General features: G+C 37.2%; 1 protein-coding gene across 3 annotated transcripts in view; it reads left to right on the top strand.

Moving 5' to 3' along the window:
• The window catches only part of LOC121873331 (protein bric-a-brac 2-like), a 208,061-nt gene that overhangs the window by 99,160 nt on the left and 88,492 nt on the right, over nucleotides 1-20,409 (top strand). For all 3 annotated transcript variants that reach the window (XM_042376851.1, XM_042376850.1, XM_042376848.1), the window contains exon 7: nucleotides 8,752-8,793. In XM_042376851.1, coding sequence (XP_042232785.1) covers nucleotides 8,752-8,793 — 42 coding nt within the window. The remainder of the gene's footprint in view (nucleotides 1-8,751; nucleotides 8,794-20,409) is intronic.

The raw sequence follows: 20,409 nt of genomic DNA, 5'->3' as shown, positions 1-20,409 counted from the left end.
CAACATGCACCAATTGATCATCTAGTGGCCTAGTCAATAGTGGACAACATTCCCATTGTTGGATTTTACTGGCCTAGTCTGCTACTTATACCGGACAAAAACACATCCATTATTGGGAATACAGTGCTGTACAGTACAGTCGGCCCTTAACATACGCGGGGGTTACGTAACAGAGATAGCCGTGGATGTTAAAAATCCGCGTATATGTGCTGCCCCCCAAAAAAAAACCCTGGCCCCCATGTCCTTATTTACCGTATATACCTGTGTGTAGTTCGAGTTTTTAAGACCAAATTATTTGGGAAAAAATTGGGGGTCGACCTCTAAAAGGGTAATAGTTTCGTTAGATTGAAAAATATTTACCAGTAACTACCAGTAAACAATGGAAACGATGCACCAACGCACCACCAGCTGTGAGTGTCGGTACAGTTGCCAGGGCAGATCTCTTGCGTCATCATAGCAAGCCCAAAGTAGCCAAATCCATGGTATGGTAGCACAGGACGATGTAAAACATAAAGTATTCATTTATTAAAGTTTATTTATAGATACTGGACATAAATTTTTGTTCATTACGTTTGAAACATCAATCTTTGTTAATGAAATTTGAATAAAAAAAAAACTACGATACCGTATTTCCATTAAAATACATGTATTACATCACAAGTATAATTTACCTTAACTGTGACTGAATGAATATACGTATTCTCAGAAATAAACATAGAAATGTAATATTTTTGCTGGAATGACGAACATATTACAGTGGAAAGTGGGATAAAATCATGACGAAATCAATGACTTTCGCTTTCTTTCGTTGTTCAAAAGATTTTACCGTAATCGCTTTTCGAATGGTTTTCAGTTAAAAAACTGTTGTACTCGTACTGTATTACAATAATATTCTATCCTATCATTAGCCTTATAATCCCAGAACTGAAAACCATTCGAAAAGCGATTACGGTAACATCTTTTGAACGAAAGAAAGAGAAAGTCATTGCTTTCGTCACAATTTTATCCCACTTTCCACTGTAATACGTACATCATTTCAGCAAAAATATTACATTTCCATGTTCTCAGAAATAAATGGTATTTTTGTTGAAACGTAATGTACAGTATTTAATATTAAAATGCGAAAATAGCTATAAAAACAATTAATACACCCATAATGTACTGGCTGGCATCTCCACTCGTCCCTTCTCCCGCCAGTCACCTCCTCCCCGCTCTATCCCTCCGCCTCCTCCACATCGTCACTACTGTTGTATTACAATAATATTCTATCCTAATTCACTTGAATAAATACTACGATACCATATTTCTGAATATTTTTATTCAAATCCATCAAAATAATTTTCCTTGTCATCGTCTTCAACACCAAACAGCACCTCCCAGTCTTCTCCTTGAACAGGGCTAGAGGGTACGTGTTTTTCGAATCATTTTCAGTTAAAAAAATTTTACATCACATGTATATTTTACCTAAACTGCTCCCGAATTAATATATTCTCAGAAATAAATGGCAGTTTTGCTGAAACGTGATGTATTTCACTGTAAAATAGGATAAAATACATGACGAAAACAAAAGACTTTACCTAACCTTCCGATGTTCAAGAGATGTTACTCGTTTTTATAATAGTTTTCAGTTAAAATACTGTTTTATTACAATGATATTCTATTCATACTGTGCTTGATATAATGCATTCACGGAAATGTAATATTTTTGCTGGAATGACGTACGTATTCCAGTGGAAAGTGGGATAAAATCGTGACGAAAACAATGACTTTCGCTTTCTTTCGTTCAAAAGATGTTACCGTAATCACTTTTCGAATGGTTTTCAGTTAAAAAAACTGTTGCATCACAAGTGAATTAGGATAGAATATTATTGTAATACAACAGTTTTTTAACTGAAAACCATTCGAAAAGCGATTACGGTAACATCTTTTGAACGAAAAAAAGCGAGTCATTGCTTTCGTCACTTTCCACTGTAATACGTACGTCATTTCAGCAAAATATTACATTTCCATATTCTCAGAAATAAATAGTAGTTTTGCTGAAACGTAATGCATTTGAATGTAAATTAGGATCAACTACATGAAAACAAAAAACTTTACCTAACCTTCCGATGTTCAAGATATGTTACTCGTTTTTTTAGTAGTTTTCGGTTAAAATACTCTTATATTAGTGATATTCTATTCATACTGTGCTTGATATAATACATTCACGGAAATGTAATATTTTTGCAACTACAATGCTGATGTCAACACAAGCGTGGTTACAGCGAGACTGACTGAGTGAGGGAGAGCTATGCGTGTGTGTGTGAGGTTGCGGGAGCGGGCGGTGTCCCGTGTTCGGTGCCGCGCGCGAGTTGAATGGCGCGCGATTTGAATGTACTTCAATTACTTCAATGTACAGAATATTCCTCCGGTGGGGCAATCTGTGTATTTGCAAATCCGTGTATTATAAACCCGCGTATGTTAAGGGCCGACTGTATACTGTTCTATTGAGTAGTCCATTATTGAGAAGATTTAATGTACTGTACTTGATACATGAAAATACTGTAACAAACAAACCCGACATTCAAAACTAGATGGAAAATAACATAGTTTTACTCTCGTACTGTACATGTACTGTACTTAACTTAAAACCTTGTACAGCCACTGCTCGACTTACGACGGGGTTAGGGACCCAAATCCAGGTCATAAGTCGAAAATGCGAAGATAATACATCGAAAATCTAATAAGGGTGTCTCTTTTTCTTCTCAGCACCACAAAACTCTCACTTTTAAACATGCCAGCCATTTTAAAGGGAATTACAAACAAAAATTTTGTCAGTAAACAGCGCAATCACTAACGTCAGGACTCGAAAATACATAATTTGAAAAAAATTTGGTATGACTGGGGCGGTCGTATGTCCGGGTGGTTGTAAGTCGAGTAGGTCGTAAGTCGAGGAGTACAGTCAACCCTCGCTTTACGCCGTCCCTACTTTACGCGTTTCCACGTTTACGCGGTACCCTGCCGAACATGGAATGCTCACTTTCCGCGGTGTGTGTACCCTTTTACGCGGAGAGCGGCGCGAGCAGGGTGCACACAAGGTCGCCCAGTCATCAAAACATTACCGAGTTCTTCACCCGCCATCCACCACAGCCAGCCCAAGTCAGTGATAGTGATAATGATAGTGAGGATATGGACTTTGAGGGGTTTGACAAAGAGGCCCTGCAAGCCTCTGTGGTGGATAGTGATACACTTGATACAAGTGATACAGGTGAGGGCCAATAATCTGCCCTCTGCCTCGGAACCAACCCCCCATCCCCGTGTGCCCAGCCATCTTTTCTACTAATGTAAGTGTTAAAAAACCTAATATTATTGATATTTCTCTTACTTATTAATTGTGTGTGTATACCATCATAAAACTAAGACGTTATTTTTACTACAACGTAGGTATTGTGTCTGAAAAAATGGATTTTGGGGGTCGGCCCAGTCTCTATTTCAATTAATCCCATATGTTATGTTGTTCACTTTACGCGGGCCGCCGTGGGTTCAATTGACCGCGTAAAGTGAGGGTTCACTGTAGCTGTGTATGCTTCCATATATAGATGAGACTAGTTATTGGGAAAATGACCCCAAGAGATATTCCATATTTTTTATTACGTATGAGACGTATTTTGATGTCTGAAAAAATTGCCACCCCCCCCCATAAAAAAAAATCAAGTTTGCATCCTATATGTGAAGTTGCGGTCTCCCAAAGGCTAATGAATCTCCCAGTTGCTTTCTAAGCACATTATTATTACTTTTAATTGATTAAAAAAATTATTGTAAACATAAAAGCTGTATTTATATCTACAGTACAGTACTTACTGATGATAACCCAAGATATGGTAGGCATCAACGTCTTTAGAGCTAAGCAGTAGCCTTTTCTGAACTCTTAAAAGCGTTACTATCTATTAGCCCTTAAAGGACAGTGAACATCATATGATATTTAGGTTTTTTGTTCCTTTTTTGGGTGTACTCGTGGCTGTGTTGTTGTGTGGTTATTATGATGATGCTGGAGGCTTGCTCCAAGATCCAGAAAAACATGTACTGTACAGTACTGTACCCCCAGTTCAACTCATGATTTTTCCAAGAAATTATTACTTCTCATACTGTATTTATTGAATAAATATGAATTTGTAGAAAACATGTTCAGGTTTCTAAAGATGAAAAAAGAAGAAGAAGAAATATCTCCGGTCATATTCCACATGTACAGTACAGTGAACCCTCGCGGTTTTTTTTTACGTGTTTCTTTCTACATTTACACGGTACCCTGCCAGAACCGGAATCCCACTTTACGCGATGCATCTACAGTGGTCCCTCGGTTAACGAACTCAATCCGTTCCAGCAAGCTTAGAGGTGTTATGTTTTTTTCAACTCGTATTTTTGGGTAGATATATATAACCTTCATTAATTTTTACTCATTTACATGCACACAGCATCCTACATACATACGAGTATTGTGAAGAAGTATACAGTATTAAACTACAATTACTGACATCCTTCATGTTGGGTTGGCTAGATGGCTACAAAAGAAATTCTGTAAGTTTCATCTACGTATCAACCCATCAAGCGCTGGCGCCGTATGGCAACTCAACCAACACAACTTTAATAACAAAGCACAGAATTGACTTGAGGGTAGACTTGCATTATTTCTGCATTACATTTTGTTGTCGTGTTTCTTGTTATGGTATTTGTGAGATGATTTCCCCATTATTATTTATTTGAATGCATTTTAATTATATTAATAATAATAATAATAATAATAATAATAATAATAATAATAATAAACAGTTTATTGAAAGAGCATGGCAGCTGGAAGGCTGAAAATATACAGTTACATAATTGGGGAATGGATCACTTGATTGACAAATAACATGAGTGATACAAATATGATATATAATAACTAAGTGGGGTGAAAGTTATACTACAGGGCATTTCAACATAGTGACAGTGCAAAAAGGTAAGATTGGCTGGAAGTGAATACAGTACATGCACTGGTTGATTACGAGTTTTTGATAATTTTAATAATGGTTGGGACTGGGCTGTTCTTATATCATAGTGTGCGTGCGCGTGCGTGCGTGCGTGCGTGCGTGCGTGTTTAATTACATTATGTATAAAATACACTAACGGTTTTTTATGACACATTGAGTTTATAATTAGGGTGCTGTTTTGATGTTTATGTTTACAAAACACAAGTGCATGCTGTTGTTCCCAGTCCACACACATGCAGTCCCTCCCTGTAGCCATGATATTCCAGCCAGTATATTATAAACACTTTCAGTCCACCTCCTCGCCAGCCACTTACACGAGTGCAAAATTGTTTTTCTTTGATTTCCCTCATTTTTTTATTAATAACAAGAGTATCAAGGATAACTGCTGCTTCGCCTGCTTTGTTGTTGTTATGTTCGTCTCCCATCTACTTGCACAGTGGTGTTCACTCGTTTTTTCTTGCTTTAGAAATTGGAGCAAGAACTCTCTGTGTGACCACATTTGGAAGAAATTTCTCATAATTTCTTGCTCGTAAATTTTTGCTTCAAATTAATTGCTCATAAAAGTGCTTGTGTGACCACAGCTTTAATTGGCCAAAAATCTGTCATAGCTGACCAAGAACCTGCCATAGGTGGCCAAGAACATGTCATAGCTGGCCAAGAGCATGCCATAGCTGGCTGAAAATTGGTCATAGATGGCTGAGAATCTGTAATTACTGGTCAAGAACCTGTTATAGCTGGCCGAAAACCTGTCATAGCTGGCCGAGAACTTGTCATAGTTTGCCAAGAACCCATCATATTTGGCCAAGGACCTGGCATACTTGGCCACAGACCTGTCATACTTGGTCAAGAACTTTTCATTCCTGGTTGAGGACCTGTCATATCTATAACTTTATTGCTACACGATTTGTAGTTCAGAGTGACCTTCATGTCTTACGGTATCAGAGTTTCTGGCTCCTCTGTGGGGTCTGGCTTGAAACAATCTGGATTTGAGAGTTTTATTGGTAATGTATTATTCCATGATAGAAAAATTGCTTGATAACTGTACATTTAATTTGATTTACAATAGATTTTTTTTTGTATTCCACATATATAGTACAGGTACTGGTATGTATTTATTAAATTTGGGATAAAAAAAATTATTAATTTATTTTGTCACATTACTGTACAGGTTGTACCTCTCTAGTCCGGCATTCTGTGGTCCGGAACGATTTTAGTTTGTCCAGTAGGTAGATAGGCAGCTTTTTTTTTTTTTTTTTACTTATCTGAATAATTATTATTATTATTACAGGAGTATTAAATTTTTGCCCCTCAGGCCCCAATGTGGGTCAGTGACCTATGCCCGGGTGGGCTAATCCCCATAAAAAAAACAACAACAAAGCCTCTCTCTCTCTCTCTCTCTCTCTCTCTCTCTCTCTCTCTCTCTCTCTCTCTCTCTCTCTCTCTCTCTCTCTCTCTCTCTCTCTCTCTCTCTCTCTCTCTCTCTCTCTCTCTCTCTCTCTCTCTCTCTCTCTCTCTCTCTCTCTCTCTCTCTCTCTCTCTCCTCTCTCTCTCTCTCTCTCTCTCTCTCTCTCTCTCTCTCTCTCCTCTCTCTCTCTCTCTCTCTCTCTCTCTCTCTCTCTCTCTCTCTCTCTCTCTCTCTCTCTCTCTCTCTCTCTCTCTCTCTCTCTCTCTCTCTCTCTCTCTCTCTCTCTCTCTCTCTCTCTCTCTCTCTCTCTCTCTCTCTCTCTCTCTCTCTCTCTCTCTCTCTCTCTCTCTCTCTCTCTCTCTCTCTCTCTCTCTCTCTCTCTCTCTCTCTCTCTCTCTCTCTCTCTCTCTCTCTCTCTCTCTCTCTCTCTCTCTCTCTCTCTCTCTCTCTCTCTCTCTCCCTCTCTCTCTCTCTCTCTCTCTCTCTCTCTCTCTCTCTCTCTCTCTCTCTCTCTCTCTCTCTCTCTCTCTCTCTCTCTCTCTCTCTCTCTCTCTCTCTCTCTCTCTCTCTCTCTCTCTCTCTCTCTCTCTCTCTCTCTCTCTCTCTCTCTCTCTCTCTCTCTCTCTCTCTCTCTCTCTCTCTCTCTCTCTCTCTCTCTCTCTCTCTCTCTCTCTCTCTCTCTCTCTCTCTCTCTCTCTCTCTCTCTCTCTCTCTCTCTCTCTCTCTCTCCCTCTCTCTCTCTCTCTCTCTCTCTCTCTCTCTCTCTCTCTCTCTCTCTCTCTCTCTCTCTCTCTCTCTCTCTCTCTCTCTCTCTCTCTCTCTCTCTCTCTCTCTCTCTCTCTCTCTCTCTCTCTCTCTCTCTCTCTCTCTCTCTCTTCTCTCTCTCTCCTCTCTCTCTCTCTCTCTCTCTCTCTCTCTCTCTCTCTCTCTCTCCTCTCCTCTCTCTCTCTCTCTCTCTCTCTCTCTCTCTCTCTCTCTCTCTCTCTCTCTCTCTCTCTCTCTCTCTCTCTCTCTCTCTCTCTCTCTGTGCAGAGTACAACATTTAACCCTTCAATACATATGAGCAGTAAGTAAGTGTTGCTTTCATATTCTTATGTAGAGTAATGATGATATGTTTTCACATGTGCACTTACATACGCGCAGTCTCACTTTTTATTTTACCATGAATGGTTAGCTACTTATATTGTTCCATTTATTAACATCAAATAAGATTACAGGTACTTCAAACAACCATATTAATTTTTTACATTAATTTTACTACAGCTACAATGAGGGTCTTATTTTCTTCAGTTTTATATGTAGAACCAATCAGTCACTGGTTTTGTAAGCTTTAACAAAAACAATGCCGGCAGCCGTCTCGTCTCCTCGTGTGTTTTAATATTCCACGTATTATTAATAAATTGTATTGTTAATTTTGCACACACATACATTAATTCAATAAAAACAAATTCAGAAACATTAATTAAAATATATATGAACAGTAAATAAGTGTTGCTTTCATATTCTTATGTAAAGTAATGACGATATGTTTTCACGTGTGCGCACTTACATACGCGATCTCTTTGTTTTTTCTTTACCATTGTCGTTAGCTACTTCTATTGTTCCATTTATTAACATTAAATAACCATACTTAAAACAGCCATATTAATTTTTCTACAGCTACAACCAGGGTTTTATTTTCTTCAGTTTTATATGTAGAACCAGTCAGTCACTGGTTTTGTAATCAACGAAAACAATGCTGTCTCATTTCCTCGTGTTTTAATATTCTATTTATTGTTAATGAATGGTATTGCTCATTTTGCACTCACAAACATTAATTCAATCAAAAAGACTCTCGGTAATAAACAATAATGAATCTTTTGTACGTAAGAGAAATGACGCTGTTTACACAATTGTGCATATCGTCTGAACGTTGGTGGGCCGTTCAAACCCGTCGAAATTTGAGTTTCCGCCGTCAAAATTTTTAGATGTGTTGTTTTTTTGTGTGTTCAAATAGAAAACGTCGAATTAAAAACTCGCGAAATTTGAGAAGCTACTGTACGACATTTAACCCTTCAATATGTCTTCAAAGAGACCATGAAGCAGAGAAAGTGGTGCTAGTGCTTCCAAGTGTAAGCACAAGTCACTATCTATCCAGGAAAAGGGTGAATTTCCATGGTCCGGAAATGTCCATGGTCCGGCACCGGTCGGGTCCCGAGGTTGCCGGACTAGAGAGGTACAACCTGTATAATGTTTTTGACACTTTTGAACATGTTTGTGAATTTGGTTTTTGAGAAATTTTTATAAGTGCAACTGAACATATTGCCTATGTTAATTTATATTCTCTTTTCTTCTGTCCAGATTCTCCGCTTGGACCGACAGCGCCAGATGAACTTTCACAGGGTAAGTACCTGAATTTACAACTATTCTCTATATGCAGTATTTTCACCCAATATGTTCTAAAAGTCAATCAAATGTGAATTAGGAATATACTGTATCTGAAACACACACACACACTCACACCACACCACACCACACCACACCACACCACACCACACCACACCACACCACACCACACCACACCACACCACACCACACCACACTACACTACACTACACCACACTACACCAATGAGAGAGAGAGAGAGAGACATAAGCACAAATTTGTACATACATTACATACATATTTGGACATTTACTGTACAAGGAAAAACACATACACACAGGTGAGAGAGAGGCATGTGCATAATTTATGCATACATTACATACTGAACATACAGTACTTGGACATTGGGCATACATTATACTGTACAAGGAAACATCACATTCAGATGTGAGCATGCACATGCGCACATTTTTGTGTGACTTACAAGTCATTTTCCAATTTACTTGTCAGATCCCATCTTAGATAACCCACAAACAGAATCTGCCTTATCCAGGGGGCTGTGTACAACCTGTAATATGTTTTGAGATATGGATACTGTCTTTATGGGTAAAAAACTGGTATGTCTAAACAATGGCTTACCAGGGTAATCAGTGAGTTAGTGAATATGGAACATAAACCATAATCCAGCTGTATCAAGAATAATGCAAGTTAAACAATTATCTATGAATCTTGCTGTACTGTACTCTATGACTTGAACTACTCAGCCATAAACTTCGATCTTTATAGTTGAGACCTTGTCTTTTTATCCTGCTTCTACACTGTCAAGTTTCAGTATGCATTGCATTCTAATCATGAACATTTTAAGGCTAGTGTTCCTTATACTCCATATTTTTTCCATACATGGATAATGATCTTTGACCACACATTATTAATGTTAAGTTTACATTTTGTTATGAACTGAGTGGTTTTTGGTGTGACTCTAGTTGATCCCTGATGGTACACCAGTAGCTATTGTATCCTCTAATGTGTTTCTGGCACTTTGACCCAATGAATCAACTTGGTCTTTCAATTTTATTGAAAGTTGTCTGGTAAGAAGCTTTACCATCCAGTAACAAGTTAAACTAACTTTTGTGCTGGGATAGAATGATGTGAATGTGCAGATGGTGTAAGGGGATTTCAAAGTTCTGCACATAATACAGGTACAGTACCGGTACTGTAAAACAAGGGTCTTCCATAATTCTTTGAGATCTAGTTAAAAAAGTCTCATAATTGTGCAAATTGTGTAAAGAAGTGAAGTTATTTGTACATACAGGAAATATGCAAGTTAAATTTGTGTAGCTTTTCAGACAAGGAAAGTTTTTTTCCATGGGGAAATATTTACTTTTTTAATAAAAGAACCTGAAAATTGAAAGTGTCTCATATGCCTGGTTGTTTATTAGGGACAATGTAGATACAGCTTACTTCACACACAAGGAGGCAGTGTGGCTGGTACAGCACTCAACTCCCTTCACTTTATCATCAGGCAAATTTGAAGCAGTTTTAAGGCTGAATATAATTCCAATTGCCAGACCACTTTTACAGAGTGGGAACTGGCCATTATATATCAGACTTGCAAAGTGCCATCTTAGCCAGCAAAGCAGGGTCACAACTCCCCGAGGTCATCAAAGATTATCCGTCTTCCTAACTTTTGTCTACTCTGGCTTGACCAATGAGATACCCATTACAGCTGGGTGATCTGGTCATTTGCCTTAGGATATGAGGTAAGCACTATATCTACTAGCTGCACCGTTAGAATCATGTAATCTCCAGTAAATTATTTACACTGCAGATTAATTGCTGCTTACATTTCATATACAAGCCTAACAAATGCCTTAGAGCTGGTCAATGGCATATATTTGTATTAGTGCCTTGGGGGGAAGGTTGTCAACATTGTCACCCATTTCTGGGTATTCAGGATACAGTATTGTATCAATATTTCTAGAAAAGTGATGGACTTCCTTTGGAATAGAAAAATAACATGCAATGTGCATCTGGATAATTATCTAATCTTGAGTGAAGTCCAAGAAAGAGCTTATCAGAGAATACCTGTACTAAGAGACTTTATGATCTCTTTTAAATGTGATTCATAGGGCCATATTCTCAGTCGTTACGCCACCTGATCAATCGGGAACAGCGTTGGGTGAGGTCTTTCAGAGACACCACAGTCCCGGTGGATCGGGGTTGTTATTGGGAGGGGGTAACCGCCCGATGACAGTCTTGATGCATATAAAAACCTGTTTCACCCTCCAAATTTTTATATATTGAGGTAGAATATATTCAAAACTGTTAGAAAATGAGTTTGTTGGTTACAGAAACTTTTGGTTCCATATACCTGTACATTCAAAGATTGTCAGTTATTTAAAAGTGTAAAATATTGCCGACTGATCATGAATGTGCATCCGTGCGTGTCAGTTGATTCACTGTATGCCAACCGCCGGCCATCCCAGTGTGGCCAACGGCAAAATATAACTTTCAAAACAAACCTGACAAACACCAGAGAATAATAATTTCTATATCCCATAGACATCCTCTGAACACTTTTATGTTCATTTGGTCACATGATTATTTATTTTTTTATTTATTTTATTTTATTTATGTATTTATTTATGTATTTATTTATTATTATTATTATTATTATTATATTTATTTATTATTATTTGTTTTGTTTTTTTGAGGGAAATATTATTGGGGTATTCAACACCTGTCTTGTGGTGACAGCCAATTTAGATATACAGGGGCCCCCCAAATTCATGGATTTTTATTTCGCGGTTCTTTATTATTCACGGATGACACCCTGGATGTAATAATAATAATAATAATAATAATTAACTGTTTATTGAAAAAATTCTGCAGCCCGAAGGCTGAAAATATACATTGGACATAAATGACTTATTACATACATTGGTGGTTTAACAAAAGCCTTCATTAGAGAAAGGTAAAGGAACATACAGTGAACATACAGATTAATGTAGGTGTTGAACAGCAAACTCGTAGTGTAGTAACTCCCTCCCAGATGGTGCTAGGAGGAACTCACGTGGTGTAGTAGTTCCCTCAGATGGTGTTATGAGGGACCTGGCGTGGTGTAGTAATTCCCTCACCGACCCAAGAATGTCTGTGGGTAGTTTTAAAGTTGCCGACATTTTTGCTGCCAGGACAGGGAGTCATTCATTCTAGAGACAGTAATTTCCTTTACCTGTATTTTTGTGTGTGTGTGTGTGTGTGTGTGCGTGTGTGCGTGCGTGCGTGCGTGCGTGCGCGCGCGCAAAATGGGAAAATACTCTCACAAATAATCAGAAACTAATTTATTAAAAATTTGATAGTCTACCCTCAAGTGTGTGGTTTATTAATAAAGCACGAACTTCAGGGTCGACTCACATTTTTAATAAATTTGTTTCTGATTATTTGTGAGAGTATTTTCCCATTGTTATTTATTTGTATGTGTTTTGTGTGTGTCTACACACACACACACAATACAGGTAAAATAAATAATTGTCCTTAGGGCAAACACATAAAGGGAATATACATTTCTTTGTACACAAGTAAAATGTAAGGGTCAGCAAATGTTATTCACAGATTTAGCGTTTTGCGGCCATTTTGAGAACCCAACCCCCGCGAATTTGGAGGAGGGCTTACTGTACTATATTGGTAGCCCTACCCAGTACATCGTGATCCCGACCCATTGTATTGCCCAAAGCACATTCTTGAATGACCTCGCCCCACAAGCGTTTAGTGCCCGATGGCGGGGCACGCCATCAGGCATGATGACTGAGAAGAAGGCGCTTAGTGTTAAATGACAGCATAGCCTTGTGTTTCAGAGGAAGTTTTCTTGCTAAAGACTAATTTGGGATTCGTTGTTGAATTCTACTTTCTCTAGATTAGGGTGGTGTTTACTTACCAATGTGAAAACTTAATTAGAAAGAGGTAGATTTATTGAATAGCGAGAGAGTAATTTGCAAATTGGTCTTGTTTCTTCATTGAATTCTTTGGGAAAGTTGTCTCTCCATCTTGTAGTTAAGAAGATAAACCAAACCTTAAAGATAATGCTCAGGGATAAGTTATGCCCCTCTTTTGTTTCTTCAAGGAAGCCCTGTTTTGGTAGCTGTAGTCACAGTATACTCTAGCTTCCAAAGGGCCATGGACTATATCTCCAGTTCTTTCTCTTTGGTCAGATGTTTTTTACCAGTCATCACTCTGAAGGGTATGTCTAGTCAAGGCTTTTGGCCTTCAGCTCTTAGAAGTATAAATATTAACCAGTGAATTTTCATCCTTTTTTCCTTAAATGTGAAGAAGACAGATCTGAGGTTGATACATTGTTTTACACCCAGATAATAAGTTTCTTGTGGCCTGTATTAATAGGGAAGGAGTATCCACATTTTTTCATCTGTTGGACATTTTTTGGGGGAGTATTTTTGCTTGCAGTGCAACATTTCAGCTTCACATTAGTAAATTTACAGTACAGGTGTCTCAAAAAAAATATCTGCCCAAACACCGTGTGAAACATTATGTGACCACAGATGATAGATATTGGGACATGATTTTAATTTGGTATATAGTTTAACATACTGTACATGTAAGTATTGCAATGTGTATTTATTTTGGTGTAATTGATATGATATTCAGTTACCAAATGTAGTGGGATCAGTATACCACAGAGCCATGAATACCAATCCTCCAGGGACATCACGAGTTGCGTGTAGCATTTCGGAAGTCATCGGAGCTATCCGATGTGGGTCAAATCTCCTAGGATTTTGCCCCTAGGAATGTTGGAGATCAAATCTTTTTATCCCCTTCATTTGGTATTGAATGTTCTAAACCCCTTCATTATGGGTATTCTACTTTTAATGTTTTATTTGGCTAATGCCAGATGATTTTGTTTAACTGAGAGGGTACCTTGTACACAACACAAGTGACTTATAAACTAGATTCCTAGAAGGTTATGAGGGTATTCATCACATATTGCCTCATTCTGGTCTTTGAGGGATTGCTTTTCTCATTTGTCTTCAACACTGTCCTGATTATATTTGCTGCTTCTCTGGTTTTATATCAAGAAATTTGGGAAGGTTAATATTGTATGTGCTTCTTCTTTCAAATTTTATTGTATAAACTTCATGTTTGGATTTTCTAACAATCTTCACAATTTGAAATTGGTGTTTTCTTTCACTACCGTATGTACAGTCCCCCAAAAAAGTGTTATTAGATTTTCCATCACTAAAATTTGAAATGCTAGACAAAATGCTTTGATATGATCCCTAGTGCATCATCATAAATTGGTTTGTCTGTTTGCCATATCAGCAACAGTTAGAGATGGAGGTATGATTAGTTGAGGGAGTCATCCTTTTATTGTAATGGCATAATAAATACTTTAATATAACAAGAAATCCATTAAGCTATATTAATGTACTGTATGTATCGTGCTGGGTAGAAGCAGGGCATGTGTAAACAAGTCACTGACTGGTGATTACAATAACACTGCAATAAACATTAAATGAAAGTGTTTTGGAACATCATAACTGAGACAGAGGCCTCAAAACAGTAATTTCAAAATTCCGTCATCGTAGTAACAGAGTTTCAGTCATAGTGAGTTTCAAAATATACCTACTCATGTTGTTCAAGACATGTCTGATTTATGAAGAATGACTAAGCAAATAGTACTTGATATTAGAGTGAAACTAAGCAAGTAGTACTTGATATTAGAGTGAACAGCTACAGCATAATTCTACAATATATCAGTCTACATGGGATCTGCCATGTTATTGATATGTAAATTGCATTTGTTTAACACTGAAATAAGGTTTCAAATTAAGGGAATTGCAGGAACAGATTCCCCTGTCCATTTATGGTAAGACATATGTGGTTTCAGTGTGGCACCAGATGTTTCATGGTGCCTAACCCATCGTGATACTGTAAGTTTGCTTGCCCCAGTTCGCTGTGCTATCTCAGTGTTACATATGTATACCCTCGTTGTGAAAGGTAATACAGTAATAGCTCCTCCCACATCTTGTGATGTCTCCCCGGTAATTTTTTGCTCCATTCGATGTAAGATTCCGTTGATGACTGACATGGCATTTGTATCCATTTACGGCATCCACTGCAAGTCATGTAATATATGATCTGAAGCCTCGGAGGATTCACATCATTTTAAATCGTATATGCTTATTCATGCTTAAAGTTCGTGCATGTAGAACTACCAACCGTTCAGAAACAGGTCGAGTAACATTGCTCAGAAAACCTTGAATCACATCGACCCCATGGCTAATGATACTTTTTTGGGGGACTGTACATACTCTATTGTTATTTATTTTTAAGTTTTTGTTATTATTTCTTTGATAAATTATATACTTGTGCCTTTACCTGTGGAATATTTGTCCTGTTCTAGATACCATGTAGTCTCCCTAATCTCATTGTTAAAGGAGTTCACTGATCCTCACTCAAGCCAATGTCTTTATACTCAGAGAGATATGTCTCTCCTGTCAAAGAGACTAATAGTCAATCAATTTCTATTACAAGAAAAGAAATTGGTACTGCATTTGAGATTCTCATTGTGATATCAAAAGGAATTCTTCCCACTGACATTGACAAACATGCTTTTTAATTTAGATACAGTATATCTAAGGTGACATATTACTGTACATTAGCTAACCACCAATTTACCTGTTGGGCAATTGTTTAGACTACTTATGGTGATCCACGTAAGACACTGCCCCTGCCTTAGAATGTAGAAAAACCCGTGGATAAGGTAGGCTCAGCCAAGGTTATTGTGAGGGTAAGTCATTTGACTTCCTCTCAACCATAAAATGGGTTATCCATTTTCAATCCATGTTTCTTGTAGTGATTTCCAGGAATTTAACTTAAATATGAATTTGCTGTCAAAAATTTTCAGTAGGTTACCAGCATTTGAGAGATGACCTAGAATATTTTGGGTGCACCGATGAAGTGAAATTTGATATTCTGAAATCTTCAGTTGATTATTATTATTATATTTTTTTTAAGGAAAGTCAAGTTATCTGTATCTAATTACTGTACGCACTGCTAAAATGTCCTCTTTTTTATTTGCTTCAGATAATGATATGTGAAAGACACTTGTGAAGTTATTTCAGAATATGATTTTTTACCAACTCATCACCAGATTGTTTTCTTGAGGTCTTTTAAGGTCTCTGTTCATGTAAGTTATGTAAAGTTGAATTTCCCAGCATTTTTGGCCCTCCCTTAATAAAAAACTCATTAAATTGTTGAGGAACTTTGAAATCTGCCACACTCTTTGTTGGGGTGGGACAAGAAACCATGGGACTGTACCTGAAGTTATAGACACCATGGTTGTAAATGATAAAAAGGAATATTTTGTACTGACTGTACAGACACAACAGGTGAGGAAATGAATTATTGCAATATGCGCATTTTTATTGTTTTGAATATAATTATTACCATTATAGTATTACAGTACTGTACTATTATTTTATGCATTAAAACATATGAGTGGTAATGTACAGTATTGGTGTACTTTTTCATATGGTTTGTATTGTGTGAAATTCTACACGTTTTTCATCGAAGGAATTGTAGAGTCTACGTTAGGCGCTCGTTAACTAAAATTTGTTAATATTTGATGTACACTTGTACTATGAGTACCTTAATTGCTATTTGTCATTGGATAATGTATGGGAAGGGTAAATACAGCTACATATTACAGTGTTTGAAATCTTTTATATTCACTTGAGGCTTTACCCTCTTGTACTATATTGACTTTCACAAAAATAGTTTGTGTACAGTACAGTACTTTGTAAGCATGTGTGTTTGTATAATGCAGTAAAACCTTGTTAATTCAAGTCTCAGCAATTCAAAGTACAGTAAAGTACTGGTGAATTGTGCATTTTTTGTTTATGACAAAATTATTTAGATGAATTGACTGCATCCAATTACAGGTATTGTATACGCAGAGTTCTTGAAAAAGCATTTTGTTCTTGGTACAGGTATACAATAAGTTGTATTGACCTTCAGGAATAACCATTTATGGTATTTAACATACACCCTCTCACTGTACAGTACTGTCTAAACAGTCGTACAGTATATACATTACTTTTATTAATTTGGTGTAGCTGCTATACGTGTACCGTACTGTACTATTATCGTTTCTTAGCCTTATACAGTACGTACTTTACTAGCTTTATAGCCCTAAACCCTATGTAAAGGTACTGAAGATTTGAATTACACGAAAGCGCTTGGGAACTTCGTGTTTTCTTGTTTCCTTGTGGTTATCAGCATATATATATGTACAGTCTCTCCCCAACTTACGACGGGGTTAGGGACCCAATTCCAGGTCGTAAATCTAATTCGTCGTAAGTAAAAAATGCGAAAATAATACATAGAAAATCTAAAATAGGTGTCTCTTTTTCTTCTCAGCACCACAAAACTCTCACTTTTAAGCTTGCCAGCCATTTTAAATGGAATTACAAACGAAAATTTTTTCAGTACACAGAGCAATCAATAACGTCGGGACTCGAAAATACGCAATTTGAAAATTTTTTGGTACTACTGGGGCGGTCGTATGTCTGGGTGGTCGTAAGTCGAGGAATGTGTGTGTGTGTGTGTGTGTGTGTGCGTGTGCGTGCTATAACGAACGAAACTCCTACAACGAACATTATTTAATTTTTTTTTCTAATTTATTGTTTTTTATTACAAATATTAATGATATTCTTTATTTCAGGGGTTTAGATGCATATTTATGCACTTTTTTACAATTTTTACAATTTTATATTATATTTTTCAGTGTTAAGTGGTTGTATTTGGGGGCCTGGAACGGATTAATCCTATAACGAACGAATGCTATAACGAACAAGGTTCTAGAACCAATTAGATTCGTTATAGCATACCCCACTGTAATGTTTACTCTGAGTAAATATGTTATTTTTTGTGCAAAATATATGACATTTGTATTCAAAATATTCCTAACTTTAGTTTGAGGTATTATTTATTACTAAAAAGGTAAATATTCTGGTTTTCCCACACATCTGGTAGGGTCCGTTGGTGGGGGGTGGGGGGGACCGACCGACCGACCATCTGTTACCGTGTGAAGAATATTTTTTTTTTTTTATTAACTGAAGAGTATTTGTTTTAGCTCATAAAATTCATACAAATTACCCAGTCAGAATATAATTTACATTGCTGGAATTCTTATAATTTGATGATCATTTTGAATATAAACATCATAGATTTTGCATTAGACATACAAATTTTAGATGTAATGTTTACTCTGAGTAAATATGTTATCTTTTGTGCAAAATATATGACATTTATATTCAAAATATTCCTGGTCTTACAAGGAATCCAGCAATGTCAATTATATTATCCTAACTTTAATCTGAGTTATTATTTAATACTAAATGTTAAAATTTAGTTTTTTCACCCAACATCTCTTGAAGGGAGGATTGGTGGGGGGTGGGGGGGAGGGTTGGGACCGACCGACCATCTAGCGTGGTTGGAAGAGGGGGGAGGCAAGGTGGGGTACTTTGATTGACAGATAGTGTCGTGAAGAATATTTTTTTTTTTATTAACTGAAGATATTTGTTTTAGCTCATAAAATTCATACAAATTACCCGGCCAGAATATAATTTACATTGCTGGAATTCTTACAATTTGGTGATCATTTTGAATATAAACATCATAGATTTTGCATTAGACATACAAATTTTAGATATAATGTTTACTCTGAGTAAATATGTTATCTTTTGTGCAAAATATATGACATTTATATTCAAAATATTCCAGGTCTTACAAGGAATCCAGCAATGTCAATTGTATTATCCTAACTTTAGTTTGAGGTATTATTTATTAAAATTTAGTGGTTTTCCCTCCAAAATTTCTCAGAGAGGGAAGAGCCAGCAGTGTAGTGTGAGAAGAGGGGGAGGGAGTTGAGTCCATTATTTGAATGGACATTAACTTGGCGACTGTATTTCTCTATTTCTCTTAAGTATTAATTGTGTGCATGTACCATCATAAAATTAAGATGTCGGAAAAAGTGGAGTTTGGGGATCGGGCCAGTTTTTATTGGAATTAATCCCATATGTTCTGTTGTTCACTTAGCACGGTTTTCACTTAACACGGTACCCTGTGGGTTTTATTGGCGTTAAGCGGGGTACAGTGGGGTATGCTATAACGAACGGATCCTACTACGAATATTCCTATAACGAACGGTTTTACCTATAAAATTGAGAATGCTATAACGAATGCAACTCCTACAACGAACGCGGATGAATACGGGACTATTTTGCCTGGCGCATGAATATCGTTGTACCGCGACCCACAACAAGAGCGTCAGGCGCCATCTTTGTCTCATTGTGTAGCCAGTGCACCACTGTTATTGTTGAAATTTCGTCTTTTGATGTGGAAATTCGCGTTATTTGTATAACTATTTTGTTATACAAGTATACAATTGTAACAATGAGTCGTCCAAAGCGAGTGAGAAAGCTAATAACCCTTGAAACTAAGAAAGAAATTATAAAGAAACGTGAGAATGGAAGAAGCATTGCGAAACTTAGTGATGAATATGGGATGGCTAAATCGACTATATGTACGATTTTGAAGAATAAAGGGGAGTTAAAAACTGTGCAAGTGGCAAAGGGAATCTTTAGACTTAGCAAAGCAAAGTGTAATGTGATTGAAGAGATGGAAAATTTACTCTTAGTGTGGATAAAGGAGAAAGAAATGGCAGGTGGTAACATTAGTGAAGCTATAATTTGTGAGAAGGCCAGACAATTGTTTGAGGACCTTAAAGCCAAGACTCCCAGTGGAAGTGATAGTGATGTGCCAGTGTTTAGGGGTACCTGCATGCTGAATAACACTAAGGTAAGATAAAGTACCGTATTTTTTACATTTTCCACAGAATTTTTTCAGTGTTAGGTGGTTGTATTTGGGGGCCTGGAACGGATTAATCCTATAACGAATGAATGCTATAACGAACGAGGTTCTGGAACCAATTACGTTCGTTATAGCATACCCCACTGTATACAATTGTAACAATGAGTCGTCCAAAGTGAGTGAGAAAGCTAATAACCCTTGAAACTAAGAAAGAAATTATAAAGAAACGTGAGAATGGAAGAAGCATTGCGAAACTTAGTGATGAGTATGGGATGGCTAAATCGACTATATGTACGATTTTGAAGAATAAAGAGGAGTTAAAAACTGTGCAAGTGGCTCAGGGAATCTTTAGACTTCGCAAATCAAAGTGTATTGTGATTGAAGAGATGGAAAATTTACTCTTAGTGTGGATAATGGGGAAAGAAATGGCAGGTGGTAACATTAGTGAAGCTATAATTTGTGAGAAGGCCAGACAATTGTTTGAGGACCTTAAAGCCAAGACTCCCAGTGGAAGTGATAGTACTGTGCCAGTGTTTAGGGGTACCTGCATGCTGAATAACACTAAGGTAAGATAAAGTACCGTATTTTTTACATTTTCCACAGAATTTTTTCAGTGTTAAGTGGTTGCATTTGGGGGCCTGGAACGGATTAATCCTATAACAAACGAATGCTATAACGAACGAGGTTCTGGAACCAATTACGTTCGTTATAGCATACCCCACTGTACTACTGTGTATATATATATAT

The sequence above is a fragment of the Homarus americanus genome, unplaced genomic scaffold (assembly GCF_018991925.1).
Source record: "Homarus americanus isolate GMGI-L3 unplaced genomic scaffold, GMGI_Hamer_2.0 scaffold32929, whole genome shotgun sequence".
In the NCBI taxonomy this organism is placed as follows: Eukaryota; Metazoa; Arthropoda; class Malacostraca; order Decapoda; family Nephropidae; genus Homarus; species Homarus americanus.
The sequence above is the reverse complement of the archived record's forward strand: the minus strand, read 5'-3'. Positions and strand labels throughout refer to the sequence as shown.